This window comes from Periplaneta americana, chromosome 17 (assembly GCF_040183065.1).
Source record: "Periplaneta americana isolate PAMFEO1 chromosome 17, P.americana_PAMFEO1_priV1, whole genome shotgun sequence".
Taxonomy (NCBI): Eukaryota; Metazoa; Arthropoda; class Insecta; order Blattodea; family Blattidae; genus Periplaneta; species Periplaneta americana.
Genome location: NC_091133.1, coordinates 84853268 through 84869410, shown reverse-complemented (window position 1 = coordinate 84869410; position 16143 = coordinate 84853268). Strand labels below are relative to the sequence as shown.

General features: G+C 33.9%; 1 protein-coding gene across 1 annotated transcript in view; it reads left to right on the top strand.

Annotated features, from left to right (window-relative positions):
- Positions 1 to 518: 518 nt before the first annotated feature.
- The window catches only part of LOC138693459 (homeobox protein Nkx-2.4-like), a 242540-nt gene continuing 226915 nt past the window's right edge, over positions 519 to 16143 (top strand). Inside the window, exon 1 of the mRNA XM_069817443.1 lies at positions 519 to 1226. Within this exon, the coding sequence (XP_069673544.1) occupies positions 623 to 1226 (604 nt within the window). The 5' untranslated portion in view covers positions 519 to 622. The remainder of the gene's footprint in view (positions 1227 to 16143) is intronic.

Sequence of the window (16143 nt, the reverse complement as noted above, 5' to 3'; positions counted from 1 at the left end):
AAATTTGTTCCTTCCCATCTTAAAATCCTGGCAACGACACTGCAGTGTTGTAGAGAATATTTTTTTCCCGCGAAGGTGATGAAATCCTATACTCTAAGGTAGACTACCATTTTTACTATTGTAACAGCTTTACTATTAATAGATATCGAGCTTCAATGAGGAAGTCGCTGTCGAAGGTTTTGCGTAGGCCTACCGACTGGCCGCATGTGTGATTCCGTCCCCACCGCCGGCCGAGTGTCAGAAATCTTTGTAAGCAGACCCGGCCGACATACAACCTGGAGACCCAATAACAAAACAATCGCTATAGCGCGCGGAGCGATCCTTGAAAACTATCCGTCCTTCTTTTATTGGCCTCGCAAACAAGAGTAATGGACGCTCGTCCCACCTGGGTGCACGCATGCAGGGGGCGTGGCCAGCTCGGTGGGCGGCACCCGGCGCGCCATTGGCCGCGCGCCGCCCAGGCACCTCCCTCCCGTTCTCCAGCTGATTTATTACCCATAATTCTATCCCTGGGGAGCGGCGCTCCACTTGAAGAGTTTCCACGGCCGCGATCGCACTGAGAGGAAGAAGAGGAAGCCGGCCGGGGTTACAAGAGCGAGCGAGTCGAGTGTGTTGGCAGCGCATGTCTGCGGGGGCAGCCTCCTGCACCCTGGCTCTCCCAGTGGTCTCGTCGTCGTCGGTGTCGGTCCCTGTGCCGGCGGGCTTCTCGCTGCTGGCCAACCTGAGCCAGCAGGAGCAGGAAGTGGCGGCGGCCGCAGCTCTAGCCCGCTCGGCGGCGGCTGACCTCCATGGCCTCCTGCCGGAACTCAATGGTGCAGACCTGGCGATGTCCCTGAGCCCCAAGCAGCACCACCAGCACCAGCCGCACACCACGCCCTTCTCCGTTACCGACATCCTCAGTCCGATAGAGGAATCGTACCGCAAGCTCGAGCTGTCGGGATCCGGCGCGCCCCCCAGTCCGTACCGCAGCAGCACCGGAGGCAGCAGCGCCGGCAGCAGCACAGGAGGCGGCGGCACCGTCGTCAGCAACGCGCCGGCGGCCCCCAGTCCGGGCGGCGGAGCGGCCACCGCGGTCATGGCGGCCAACCCCTACATGCACGTGGGGCAGCTGTCGCACCACCAGTTCCCCGCGCAGTACTGCAACGGCTCCGACATCTCCACGCACTATGGCGACATGCGCAACTCCGGCTGGTACGGGGCCACCGCCAACGACCCCAGATTCGCAAGTAAGTATCGCCGCCGCCTCAAGAAAGTGAACCATGTGTCGGTGGAGTGAACCAAGCCCGATGCCACTCAAATGTCATTTCACAGCTCTCGTTTACAATATGCAATAGATCCTGTCAACTGCGGTGTGCCGACTTTGATAGTTTTTTTTTATCAAGACTTACGAACCAAGCCTTCCATTTCTCCTCATCGCAAGAAATTGGCATAAATGTCATATATTGGCATATTGCCACCTTCGTCTTTAAGACATAAATTGAATTTCAGTACCGGTGTGGTCGAATTTTACAGTTTATAGCAACAGTTTAGGATAAAGACTATTGTAACCAATTTGTGGGCATTTGCGAGCAAAATATCACTTTATGATACAATGGACTTCGTTTATAAAACATAAACGTAAACTTAAATGTATTTTCAACTTTGGTGTGGTCGAATTTTACAATTTATATCAACAGTTTAGGCTAAATGCTATTGTAACCAACTTGTCCCATAATTGGGGTAAGCTTATTTGCAAGGAAAATATAGGCTAATTTAATAACACAATGGACTTCAGTAACAAAACATAAATGTCATTTCAACTTCGGTTGTGATCAAATTTTACAGTTTATATCAAGAGTTTAGGATAAAGACTATTGTAATCAATTTGCGCACATAATTGAGGCATTAGCGAGAAAAATATCACTTTATGATACAATGGACTTCGTTTGTAAAACATAAATGTAAACTTAAATGTATTTTAAATTTTGGTTTGGTCGAATTTTACAATTTATATCAACAGTTTAGGCTAAATGCTATTGTAACCAACTTGTCCCATAATTGGGGTAAGCTTATTTGCAACGAAAATATAGGCTAATTTTATAACACAATGGACTTCAGTAACAAAACATAAATGTCATTTCAACTTCGGTTGTGGTCAAATTTTACAATTTCTATGAAGAGTTTAGGCTAAAGGCTATTGTAACCAATTTGCGCACATAACTGAGTCATTTGCGAGCAAAATATCACTTTATGATACAATGGACTGCGTTTGTAAAACATAAATGTAAACTTAAATGTATTTTCAACTTTTGTGTGGTCGAATTTTACCATTTTTATCAACAGTTTAGACTAGAGGTTTTTGTAATCAATCTGTGCACAAAATTGAGGTATTTGCAAGCAAAATATAATATATCATAATATAAACAACAACAGCAATGCACTTCGTTTGCAAAACAGAAAAGCAATTTGAACTTTGGTGCGGTCGAATTTTACAATTTATATCAATAGTTTAAACTAAAGACTATTGTAACCAATTTGCGCACATAGACCTAATTGAAGTAGGGTATTTGGGAACAAAATATCACTTCATAATACAATGGACTTTGTTTAAAAAACATAAATGTAATGTCAACTTTGGTGTGGCCGATTTTTTGGATTTCTATCAAGAGTGTAAGTTAGACTAAAGACTAGGGTAACCAATTTATGCGCATAACTGAGGTATTTGCAGTCAAATATTCTATAATACAATGGACTTAGTCTATAAACAGCAATGTAATTTCAACCTCGGTGTGATTGAATTTTACATTCATTACCAAGCGTATAACATTAAGGATTATTGGTATTCATTGCCGCATCTACTGCACAACACTATAGACTTCGTTTGTAAAAGAGAAATGTATAATTTCATCTTCGGTGTTGTCGAATTTTTCAGTTGTTCTCACCAACAATTAAGTAGTAAGTTTATCGCTATTTTAAAACTTCAATTAGAAGCAGAGAATTAGGTATGACCTCCACAGAACAATAAATAGGCCTAATAAAGATTACGAATTATAGTCAGTTTGTTTCATGAATGCTTCTTTGTGTATTAGAAATACTTATAATAATTAAAGAGCTTTCTGATAATGTGGTTAGCATGGAACAAAGACACCGCTTGAGATAAGTTAGTCTACACTAAAAATATTAAGTTAAGAAAGGTGAAAAGGAGAGATTCTTTTCTTGAGGCAAGATTTAGAGATTTAAAGCCAATTGCTTCGGCTGTTGGTCTCGCCACATTTGTGTTTAGTACATAATATAGGCCCTAATTCACTAGGTCTTTAACTATCCAGAAACCCTTGTGTCTTCTTGAACCACATTCTAATATTTTACGTTTGCTCTTACATGTAGGCTTATCTGAATAATTAACTTAGGCTTACGGGTTGCTTAAACCTATCTACTCTATTGTTCGCTACGATATTAGGAATCATAATAGGCCTATAAGATCAGTACTTCTGTCGTCTAAGAAGTAATTTAATTAATATTAACTTACTTCTACTTAATTTTTACTATGTAGGCCTATAGGCTATAAGATGTTTGGTCTTGTAACATTTTATACTGGCTACTCCTCCGGATTTGATAATTTCGGTTTGGTAAGAGTAGACTTTGTAGGCTTATCTAACTCTCTGATCGCCCTAAGTTTAATTGTTATAGTTGCTAAACTTTCCGAGGATATTCTCTAATCATATTATAACTTAAAATGTCATCTGACAAGAGATCAGATATTTGTATTAACTTAGACTACATTTTAAAATTACGAACGCGGCCCTTATACTGAACTGCTACAACAATGGCTTCCTCTTCCGGAAAATTTTTTGCAGTGTAGGCCTATGCTATTAAGCTCCCCTTCTTATTATTCTAACTGAACTAACGAATTTGTGAACTTCATTGCACCTAGTCTTAAAAAAAAATCAGTTTCATAAAGACGACACATTCCTTGGCAAAAGTGTAAAATCTCGTAAGTCCTGAAAACCAAAATTTTTAGGAATGTAATAAAACTGTTCTGTGTTAAATTTGCTTGACACATAAAGAAAAGTATAGGCTAATTCATATAATTATGTGAAATGATTCTGACGTAATTTTATTAATCATAGCCTATTTCTGTTCACAGGCTATGTCGAGCGAATTTAACACAGAACAGTTTTATTCCATTCCTGAAACATTTTGGTTCATAGGACTTACGAGATTTTGCATATTTGTCAGTGAAAAAGCTTACTTTCTCTTTGTAGGCTATTTATGTTTTACATGTCTCGCAACGATTTAGATGATTAATTGTGCTAATTATTGTCATAGTTCATAAGACAAGTGCATTTTCTTAAATTATATTACAACATACACAAATGCTGTCATTTACTGTGCTAGCGAGCTTTCGTTTCCCGCATTACTATTTAAATAGCCTAAGTGTTGTAGCTATGCATTCCATTGTGAAGAATTCCTTTCCGAGATAGACTTTTTTTAATTCCGTGTGGTCTAATCATAGCTAGTGTTTCTAAAGCATTTAAGTTACATATTTATACGTTTGTTTTTTAAGTTCTTGAAAGTTTAATCCAGATTACTACGTTCAAATGTAAGAGTAAGAAACAACACAACTGTATCAATGTCACTTTAACACGTTAGACAGAGAACCAACACAAAATGAATTCGGGAATGGAGAAAGTGTATCGCATGGGAAGTTTTAGAATCAATCGCTCTCGTGCTGGAGTAGGAATGCCTCACTAGATTCAAGATAAAAAAAAAATGAACAGTTCAAATTCTATTAACTAAGCCTACATCTCAGAGTTCTCTGGTTCCCTTACGTTCCACATACGTCCCTTACGTTCCGCGGTTAGGGCCTATTATCAATGAAAGCTAAGCTCGTATTTCGGATAACACAAAATCATAGCCTATCGTAAGGTCTGAGATATGAACTATGTTGTTGATGGAAGAAATATTTCGAATTCTCAAAGACGTCTACATTCTACATTTGAATGAAGTGTCTGTTTCACAATTTAAATACGTTTTTATAATATGGGAACAGAATGTAAGAGTCTACATCCCGTTGGGACTCAAGTTTTCCATTTTCGATCTACAATATAGCGATATGAAAAACTGTACTTTTACTATGGTAGCTATAGTTATTAATAATTAATTAATTGTTTATGAATACCCAAATAAATATCCTAAAGATGTCATTCTTCTTTATTTCTTAAGTAGGCCTATAATGAGACAGACATCATCGTATTCATCATCATACACAATCTCGCTCTCGCGCTTGTGGAATACCCTACCCAGTGACATCAGAGACTGTCGGAATTTAGTAGCATTCAAAGGCAAACTTATTAAGCATTTTCTTACTGCGTAGAGTAGGTTTAATTTTTACTTAATTAATAATTTTTTTCTCTCTTCTTAACTTTTACAATAAACTGTCTAGCTTTTATTAATCAGTTAATCTTTTAGTACTTTGATTTTTATTGTACCAATTTGTAAATTTAATATTAATTGTAATTATAATTGTAATTATATTCTTAATATTGTAGTTGTAATCCCCTGGTAGAGGGGAAGAGAAGGCCTGATGGCCTAATCTCTACCAGGTTAAATAAATAAATAAATACATACATAAATAAATAAATACATACATAAATAAATAAATACATAAATAAATAATAATAATAATAATAATAATAATAATAATAATAATAATATGTAGCTGAAAACTGTTTATTCCGAGATTTTCGTTGAAGTAGCTACAAGTTCTCAGCGTTACAGAATTTTGACATACCTTCTAGACCTTTATAGCCTATAGGCCTATAACTGCTTACCTTTATATGGCGGTGGCGATACGTACTAAACTATAAGACAAATTCACAAATAGTAGGTCTTACTCTGTAGACCTAGATCTACATAGGCCTACTGTAAGAGTAAATTCATTTAAAAGTGATGTCCACGAAATGTATGTTAATCATTTTTACTAAAAACTAACCAGTCTTTATTTCATACGGATGGCACAAAATGACGATATACTCAAAGTAGGTCTACGCTCAAATAATTTTGTTCTTAATTTTTATGTGATTCAAATAGAGTGGGCCTAGTTTTTCAGTGCTTAAATGATTTTCATAGGTTAATTAAATATCTAGCAATCAAAAGTCAAAATTAAAAATGTGGTCAACTCGGAAGTCTACAGGCTATTTGCTTCAGTTGACTTCATAGGCTAAAATCGGTTTATTTGTAACGCAATTGGACGGTGATAGCAAAAGTGATCCAAGCGCCAAAAACCTGTTTCGAGATATTGACCATTGAAATAGATCTGTTTTTTTTATAAAACATTTTATGCAAGAAGTATTATAGGCTAACATTCATACCATTACAAAAAATAGCACAAATAATACCAAAAAGGACTAACCGATTTTTAATAAGAGACCAGCAGTTGAATTAATATTTCAAAGCAAAATAAATAAATGAATTTTATGCAATAAACGAATTTTTGCTTAGAAAATAGCAGCAAAATTCAGATATCGCATTCTTGATATTTTCCGAGTTAGGCTAAATTAGCTTGCCATCAACAGATTTGTGCAAATATCTAATTTTTTTCAAATTGTCGGTTGGTCTATTATTGCGTAACTCCGTCCAATTATTTACAGCAATTATAAACACCTTCAAGATTTTACCTTCGTCGAGCAAATATTCGTACTAGGCCTACAAGTACAGGCTAATATTACTTTACACTTCTCTCGCGGTACAAGTGATTTGGCATATTTTCTAATTAGCTAGCATATTAAATATTATAGTTAAACTTATAAACAACTATTAACTTTTCAATATCTCCATCAATTTCAAATATGGGCTTTCGTAAATAATAAAATAATATTGGAAGCGCATGTAATAGGCTATAATTTACGAATGGTTATTTCTATGACTTTGTGTAAACTGAGTAGGCCCTAGAACAGGCCTACACATCTTATGTAAGTTACATCAATTTAATTTCTTCAATTTATAACTAAATGACAGGCCTATATGATGTTCTACTTTTATGAAATGAGGAAAAGGGATGTCTGATTGGACAGTACATGAATTCCATTTATGTGGAGTCTAGGCTTTAGTACAGGCCTACCGATAATTTAAGAATGTAAATAACAGGTCCAACAATAATAACAATAACAACAACAACAATAATAATAATAATAATAATAATAATAATAATAATAATAATAATAATAATTTAAACGTCCTGCGCTATAACGTCATGGTCTAAACGCCTAAAACACCATTTCTGCACTTGCGGTAGGCAACGGCATGAGCGTTGTTCGAGTCTTCATGGGGAAGGAATTTTATCACGAAATTTCGGCCACTGTAGGCCTAGCCTATCGATCCAGCATCGTGATGAACTTGGGGAGATAGCCTACGCTAGGTAACGAAATCCGATTTCGAAAACCAGCTAGGATGTAACGGCTGGAGGGAGCACAGTGATGACCACACGAACTACTGTACTGGCATGTGGGCGGGAGGCCAGCAGTCGGCTGGTCGACCTTGGTCCTTCATGGGCTGTCGCGCCACGGAATAATAATAATAATAATAATAATAATAATAATAATAGGCCTAAACGTAACATGTCTATCCGTAGAACGCAGCCTATTTTTTAAAGCTCTGTACAACGAAATTTACAAACTTCTCTGTTTAATTATGTCTCATTATAAATGATGGTAATGACGATAATGAGGAATTGGTGGGAAAATAGGCTTATCAGATAAAGAGGGAACCGTAATAACTTAAGTCTGCACTATAGAGCATCTTCCAAGCATAACAAGAAACAGTTCTGGCAGTTCGATAAACAAGGCGACTTGAATCATTTTAAACTGTTAGTAAATCTAAAGTTTTGATGGAGAGAAGAATTGCTTGTCACGTTATATTTTAAGGTAAGAGATGGTGAGCGAATGATCTCGGAAAGTATAATGTAACAATGAGTTGGTTATGTCCTTAGTAAACTGATATTTCTCATCGAAAGGTTAGGAGGGGAGCATAGGTTAAAAACTCCGAGTGGAAAAGGAGGATTCAGATAAGGTAACCATAGACTACATTTGTGTTCATGTTTCCGTCGGGGAAAAAAAATTGTCTTGGACTATACATTTAAATGAAATTAATATTTAATAGAAACTGAGAACAAAATTATTTCATGCATATTCCGATAATTTCTATCATACTTTGATTGTCATACGGCGAGATCTGAGGTTATCATGATATAGTCTCTTATAGCTATTCTATAATCATAATTTTGGAGTAGAGTTAATTCTCTTAATAACGTCGGTTTACAAGCAAAACAGATTAAGTAAAAATATTATTTCCGAGAAAAAGGCGCTTGAAAATTCTTGACGAAACTGAATAATCAAAATATTATTTTCAGTGAGGTGTTTCTCTTTATATGTACGAGTAGGCCTATTTCATTTTGCAATTTCATATAAGCTTAAGATACATTATGTAGACTATATTATTTTTTTTCTCGGAAGTAATTTTTTTACTTAATATGTTTTGCTTGTAAACCAACGTAAAGCGACATGTTATGGACTAGAAGGGCTGAGGTTAAACCCCGATTAGAGGCGGGGATTTTCGTTTCGTGACGTAACTGCTTAGAGGTCTACTCACCCTTCTATAAAATAGAGGGGTGAAAATCGGGCCGACCACAATATTAGCCTATTTCCTCCTAGTTCCAATGTGAAGAAAGCATGGAAGCTCTACCTCCTGGTCATTACAGAAGTCTTTCTTTAATAAACAGCTTATTTATTGCCATGAAGAAAATCTCGCAACTGAAAATCTTCATTATTTAGTGTCGCTAAAATGAAGTTTTTATTATTGTAGAAGCAATGGAAAGAAATCAGGTTCTGAAAAATGAAAAAAAGGTAAAATGCTTTAATAACAATTTATAACTTAATAGATCACAGCCTGGACACAGCAAACACGAAGCCTGTTCTCTATTTCGCAGTTAATCTGTTCGATTTTATGAATTCTAGTGTTTCAAGACGTAGGTTATGTCCGTTCAGAAGGGTTCAGTTTGTTATGTGCATGAAATCTGAACGCTTCATTAGTTTTCCCGGAATTGTGATACTTTTTTAAACTTAATAATAATAATAATAATAATAATAATAATAATAATAGTGATAATAATAATAATAATATATTTACTTATATTTAATGTGCTGTACAACAGCCAGTAGCCAATTACAGTTCAGCACAAAGACATATAACAAAAACAATAGCAATGATATAAATTACAATAAAAGTACAATAGATCATTAAAATAATGGCAGTTAAATGAGATGATAATTGCAAACGAAAGAATGGAATCATATAAATGAAGAATGGGATAATATAAACAGTATTAAGTTACAAAGATATACAAGATGACGAGAATATTATAATACATATCTAAACAAAAGGCATAAATTAATAACAATTGATATAAAATTAAAAAAAGTATATACTGCACATTAAATGGATCCAAGTTCAACCCATGCTAATTAGCATATTTTATACATCTGCAGACCGGAGAGAGAGATTTAGAATTTCTATTATAAAAAAATTTATGAAATCTTAAACCCTTAGCAGGAATACGAAGACTGACATTACTTACGAATGATTCACAATCAATATCACCCTTAATGACTTTACAAAAAAATAAATAATCAATCTTGTCGTCTGGCAAATAAACTACAGCAATTAAAACATTTACAGTTAATCTCATATTTATAATCATCAGAATTTGGTAAAAATCTATACGAACACAAGGAAATAAATTTTCTTTGAATATTCTCCAATTTAGCCGAGTCAGTGGAAGTAATGGAGTTCCATGCAACAGATGCGTATTCAAACTTGGATCTAACCAATGTATAGTATAAAATTAATAGACACATAGGAGTAGAAAAAGAATAAGTTATAGATCTAATTAGACCAAGCATTATTAATGATTGGGTATAAATATATTGCATGTGATCATGGAAATATAGTTTAGAATCAAGTAAAACGCCAAGATCTCTAATAGTATCTTTCTTAGTAGGCCTAATTATGACATTATTAAGAGAATAATTCAATTTTAGGGAAGTAGTTTTCCGTGAGAAGAAAATGAAAAAGTTTTGGATTGATTAATTTTCATTCCATTTTCAACAGACCATCGTGAAATTGAATTAATGTCATTTTGTAGAATTTTACAATCAGCCAAACTATTAATTTTACGAAAGTTTTTGAGGTCATCCGTCATATTATTATTATTATTATTATTATTATTATTATTATTATTATTATTATTAATTCAATTAAGAGTCAGAGAATTTACATTACAAATTAATTCTTACTATGCCTAGTTGGAATCATTCTTTTAAGAATTGAAATCATAATTTTTTTTATTGACAACTAAAGTTGCAGCATTTAGACTATGGTAAAATAATTCGCATTAGGCTTTCCATAGGTCTAGGTGTGTTTTAGGATTTGATATAATACTTATGTTTTTTTTATTCTTGATATGTTCTTACGTGTTTATATAACCTACACCGATGCTATAATTTTATATCTATTAATGCACAGATTACTTATGTAATGCAATTCATGTAGCTATCACTAGGCATCGCCTATTCTACTTTACCCTTTATAAGGTTATTAGATAAAATACTCATTTAAATAGTTTACCTATTTTGTATATTTCTGTGTTCAAAACATTTTCTTCCACACAAAAAATTCCAATAACTATCTTTTGGACCCTGTCCTCTTATAACGCATGTGGATAACCTGTTAGTAACTGAGATATTCAAATCCACCTCTCTGAATGATTTCTTTATTCCTTAGGTTAGATTAACAGCTAATTTATTTAGGTCCACAGCGGGTTAAGAAACGGTCGGTATTTCTTTATTCTCTATTTATTCGGGGACAAGGTAAACATGCGATATGATAGTATATAGATTACCTGTCCGCTAACCATTTTTATCGCCTTTGGCCTCGTTTGAATCCGCCATCGTCAAATCTACACTATCAAGGAGTACATCGCTCACTTATATTCCCGTTTAAGTCATAGGCCTACACATCCTAAGGAAGCCATGATAAAGATAAGATTTTATCGCCCTTGAACTGATCTGAATCAGCGATCTGATAGCAAGCATGTTCACTAGAGTGTATTGATTTCATACATTCTTATTCAAGGCTCTGTTTCAGTGTTATTTGTATTCTTATACGAATGCATGCATATACAGCATGTAGAGACGGAACCGTAAGTAATCTCATTAACTTCAAGCGTTTATTGTTTGAGATAAGTATTTCAAACAAAAAGTTAAATATAATTTTACTCGTTTTTGCTTCCTATTCGAGATAAAAATTGTTTTATTTAGCTCAGCAAATTACTGAAACATAAATCACAGAATTCACAATATTTTATCGTCAGCAAGAGCAGAGAAAAAGATTGATATCAATATGTTGTTCTGAAAAACTCCCTCCCCGCAAAGTATCAAATAGGGAGAAAGTCATTCAGTGTAAGTGCTATTGGGCCTAATAGGGTCCATCGGAAGTTATATAATAACAATTTATTTATTTATTATTTATTTATTTATTTATTGATATTTATGTGCTGGACAACAGCCATTGGTCAATAAAAGTCCAGCACAGTGATACAATTAATACATTAAAATTAACAACTATGGTACCAATTAAATACTTGAGTTAACAACAAAATAAAGAACATAGATTGCAATAGTTAACTTACAAGAATTAATACTATAAAATATTAGGAAATGGAGTTGATTCTTACTACCAATTTGTGTATAAGGATTATGCAAATAATATTAGCAAAGACATTGCCATATTCTAATACTTATATACATTGAATGGATCGAAATCGCCTACATGTAAGTTAGCATGTTTAATACATCTGGAGACCGGCGAGGAAGATTTAGAATTTCTAATATACAAGAGTTTGTGATGTCTCAAGTCCTTCATAGGAATACGAAGGCTGACACTGTTTAAGAAAGATTGACAATTAATGTCACCTTTAAAGACCTTACATAAGAATAAGTAATTGAGATCATGACGTCTGGCATACAGGCTTCGACATTTAAAGTGCTCGCATTTTTTATCATAATTATACCAAGAGTTATTAGGCAGGAATCTGTACGAACATAATGAAATACATTTCCTTTGAATATTTTCTAGTTTTGCCAAATCAGAACTAGTAACAGAGTTCCAAACTACAGATGCATATTCGAGCTTTGATCTCACTAATGTATAGTATAGTATTAAAAGAGAGTCAGGCGTTGAAAAAGAATAAGTAATTGACCGAATTATTCCTAACATTCTTATTGCATGGTTATAAATATAATCAATGTGCTTGTGAAAATATCATTTATTGTCAATTAATACACCGAGGTTTCTAATACAATCTTTTCTATTAATTAATATATATTTTTAGACGATAGTTATAATATTTTAGTGTAGAGGTTTTCCTTGAAAATGATATTACGTAATAATAATAATAATAATAATAATAATAATAATAATAATAATAATAATAATAATAATAATAATAATAATTTATTTTAGCTGGCAGCATTAAGCCCGTAAGGCCTTTTCTTCCACCAACCAGCAAAAAGTGTAGGACCTACATACATATATACGCCTATGAACTTATAAGCTACAAAGAATACAACAATTTGATTTAGATAAAAGTTACGTGTATACAAGAGTTATTTATGAATTAAACAGCAAAATACTACGAACCAATTAAACAATGAAATACACACTGTATAGCAGAATTAAACTAAAATACATAGAATGTTAACATATTTCAAATAATGTTAGATAATAGGAACAGATTATTGAGAAACAATTTTGAAAATACAGGGCTACCAGGATGCATGTATAAAGAAAGAAGTTACCATACTGCATAGTCAGTGACCGTTAAGTCAGTATGATTAGAGTGAATTGCTAAGAAGGTTATTCTTTAAGCTATTTTTAAAAATGTTTATTGTCTTGCAGCCCCTAATACTTTGTGACAAGGAATTACATTGCCGCGAGGTGGATACTGTAAAAGATGATGAATAACAAGATGTTCTATGAAGAGATATATTTAGCGTATCACAGATAAGTGATCTGGTATTTACGTCATGGTTAAAGTAGGCCTATTAAATACGAGAAACAAGACGAAAGGTAATTTGATGTTGAGATGTGCAGAATAACAGTAAAGACAAAGAGTGTAAAGTTCTACGTTCTTTGAGTCGGAGGCAGAAAGACTTGCGAAGGACGGTGATATGTGATCATATCGTCGGATATTGGCCTAATTGATAAAATTCTTTGTTACAACAACATCCACTGAAATTATTACTGACATACTGTCTTCTTTCAAATTTTACGATATTACTATTATTATTATTATTATTATTATTATTATTATTATTATTATTATTATGATTATTATTATTATTATTATTGAAGCAAGCAACTTAGAGAGAGAGAGAGCTTTGGAAGTAAATCCCGAAACAACAAAGTAGGCCTATATGAATATGTCTCGTGACCAGAACATAGTACGAAATGAAAATGTAAAAATTGGAAATTTATCCTTTGAAGAAATGGAAAAATTCAATTATATTGGAGCAACAGTAACGAATATAAATGACACTCGAGAGGAAATTAAAAGCAGAATAAATACGGGAAATACTTGCTATTATTCGGTTGAGAATTTTTTTGTCATATAATCTGCTTTCAAAAAACCTGAAAGTTACAATTTATAAAACAGCCTATACTCGTATTACCGGTTGCTCTGTATGGTTGTGAAACTTGGAGTTTCACTTTGAGGAAGGAACAGAAGTTAAGGGTATTGGAGAATAAGGTGCTTAGGGAAATATCTGGGGCAAAGAGAGATGAAGTTACAGGAGAATGGATAAATTTAAGCCTACATACATAACGCAAAACTGCACGCATTGTATTCTTCACCTAACATAATTAGGAACATTAAATCCAGACGTTTGAGATGGGCAGAGCATGTAGCACGTAATAATAATAATAATAACAATAATAATAATAATAATAATAATAATAATAATAATAATAATAATAATAATAATTCTTTATTTATACTGGCAGAGTTAAGGCCATAGGGCCTTGTCTTACACTCTACCAGGTCACAAAGTATACAAGCAGTTAAAATTTAACAAAAAGTTAAAGAACAGAATACTAACATATTACAAAAAAAAATAATAATAGCATAATAAAATCGACACTAAACAACATGAAAATAATACCATAATAGCACGTATGGGTGAATCGAGAAATGCGTATAGAGTGTTAGTTGAGACCTAAGAGAATAAGACCTTTGGAGAGGCCGAAACGTAGATGGGAGGGTAATATTAAAATGGATTTGAAGGAGGTGGGATATGATGCTAGGGACTGAATGTATCTTTGTGAGGATAGGGACCGATAGCGGGCTTATGTGAGGGCGGCAATGAACCTCCGGGTTCAGTAAAAGTCATTTTAAGTAGGCCTATTATTATTTTTAATAATGTGCAGTAAATTAAAATTTATTAGAAATAAAATTATAACGACAGAACTTATAACCATGCACTAAACTGATTAAATGATAGAATTGAAGGAAATCGAAATAATTGGATTCAAAAGACCTCTGTTTAAGGAATGCCAGAAATGAGACTCTCCAAGTCAATACCGAAGTACGAACCCAAAGAAAAAAGAGACATAAAGAGATCCAGAAGAGACAGAACTAGCAATTGTATAAAGGGATCACGCAGATGTTTAAGTGATATAATGGATCCATGGAAGGATGAAATCGACAATTATGAAGATGGAATAGGCAGATGCTTAATCATGGATAAAGCGAAACTACGCGACGATGAATTTATTGTTAGCAGTATTTGTGTACTTTGTAACTTACTCAAATTTATTTGTTTGTATGACATAAAAAGTAAATTATAATTTACCAGGTCTACACACATGAGGAAAAGAGACAGTTTAATGAAATCTATAGACCTAATATTCTAACCGCGACGCTGAATTTCCTACTTACATTGACTTATACTATTGTATTGCATTTATTAACATTCCATGGTATTCATACATTGCTTCACAGCTAGAATATGGAACAAGTCTAAAAACTTAATACTATTATAAAGTCTTAATTAATAGTCACAGTGTAGTTGAAATATATACAGACGAGATTTACAATAGGCCTATAGTCTACTAGTGCAACACATAGTTTTAGTATCAATTTCATGAAGTGTTATTGAATGTCATGAATTCACCTACAGAATAGAAGGAGTGATAAATTAGGTACTTCTTTAATTTGTCCCTAAATAATTTTATGTTTTGAGTTTCATTTTTTATATCCATAGGAAGACTATTGAAGATTTTTCTGCCATATAACGCACTCCTTTTTGATAGCACGATAGACTTGCCGATGGAGTATGAAAGTCATTTTTTTGACATGTGTTTATGCTATGAACTGTTGAATTAGTTACAAAGTTTTCACGATTACATACGAGGAAGATTATTAATGAAAAGATCTAATAATAGTGTAATGTTGCCCCTTTTACCGATGATCAAATCTTCGTGACGGATTCAGACAATTTATTACATTAGTCCATACAGCAGTTTAAACGATATATAAAATACAGTTTAACAGATAAGACCAAAAAATGACATTTAGAGGCAAAAATACCATAAGATCCAAAATAGCTATGAATAACAAAATTAAGGCCTATGTAAAAAAAAAACAATTTATATTACCTGAGTGCACACTATTTTACAAAACAGAGAAAGAAGTGACAACAAAAATCTTTAATTTTTTGCAAGTCATAAGCATCATAAATAGAACTTCCAAACCCTCAACGACTTCACAACAATCTAGGTTGAAATTGTATAGGCCTAATGCGTTAGCAGCACCTATATCTGGACTTCGAAACAACGAGACAAACGAAGAATCTTTCAAGATAAATTACTAGCGTAATGTAGACATTCATAATGGACTGAACACTGAATCCATTTTGAAAAAAAAAAAATTAATAAACACAAAACTAACTAGAGCCAACATGTACCAAGAATGAACGGGGAATTTTCACATGCAGACCGCAGGACAGAAGAAATCAAGGCGTCCTCTGAAAGGGCTTCTGCAGGACTGAGAAC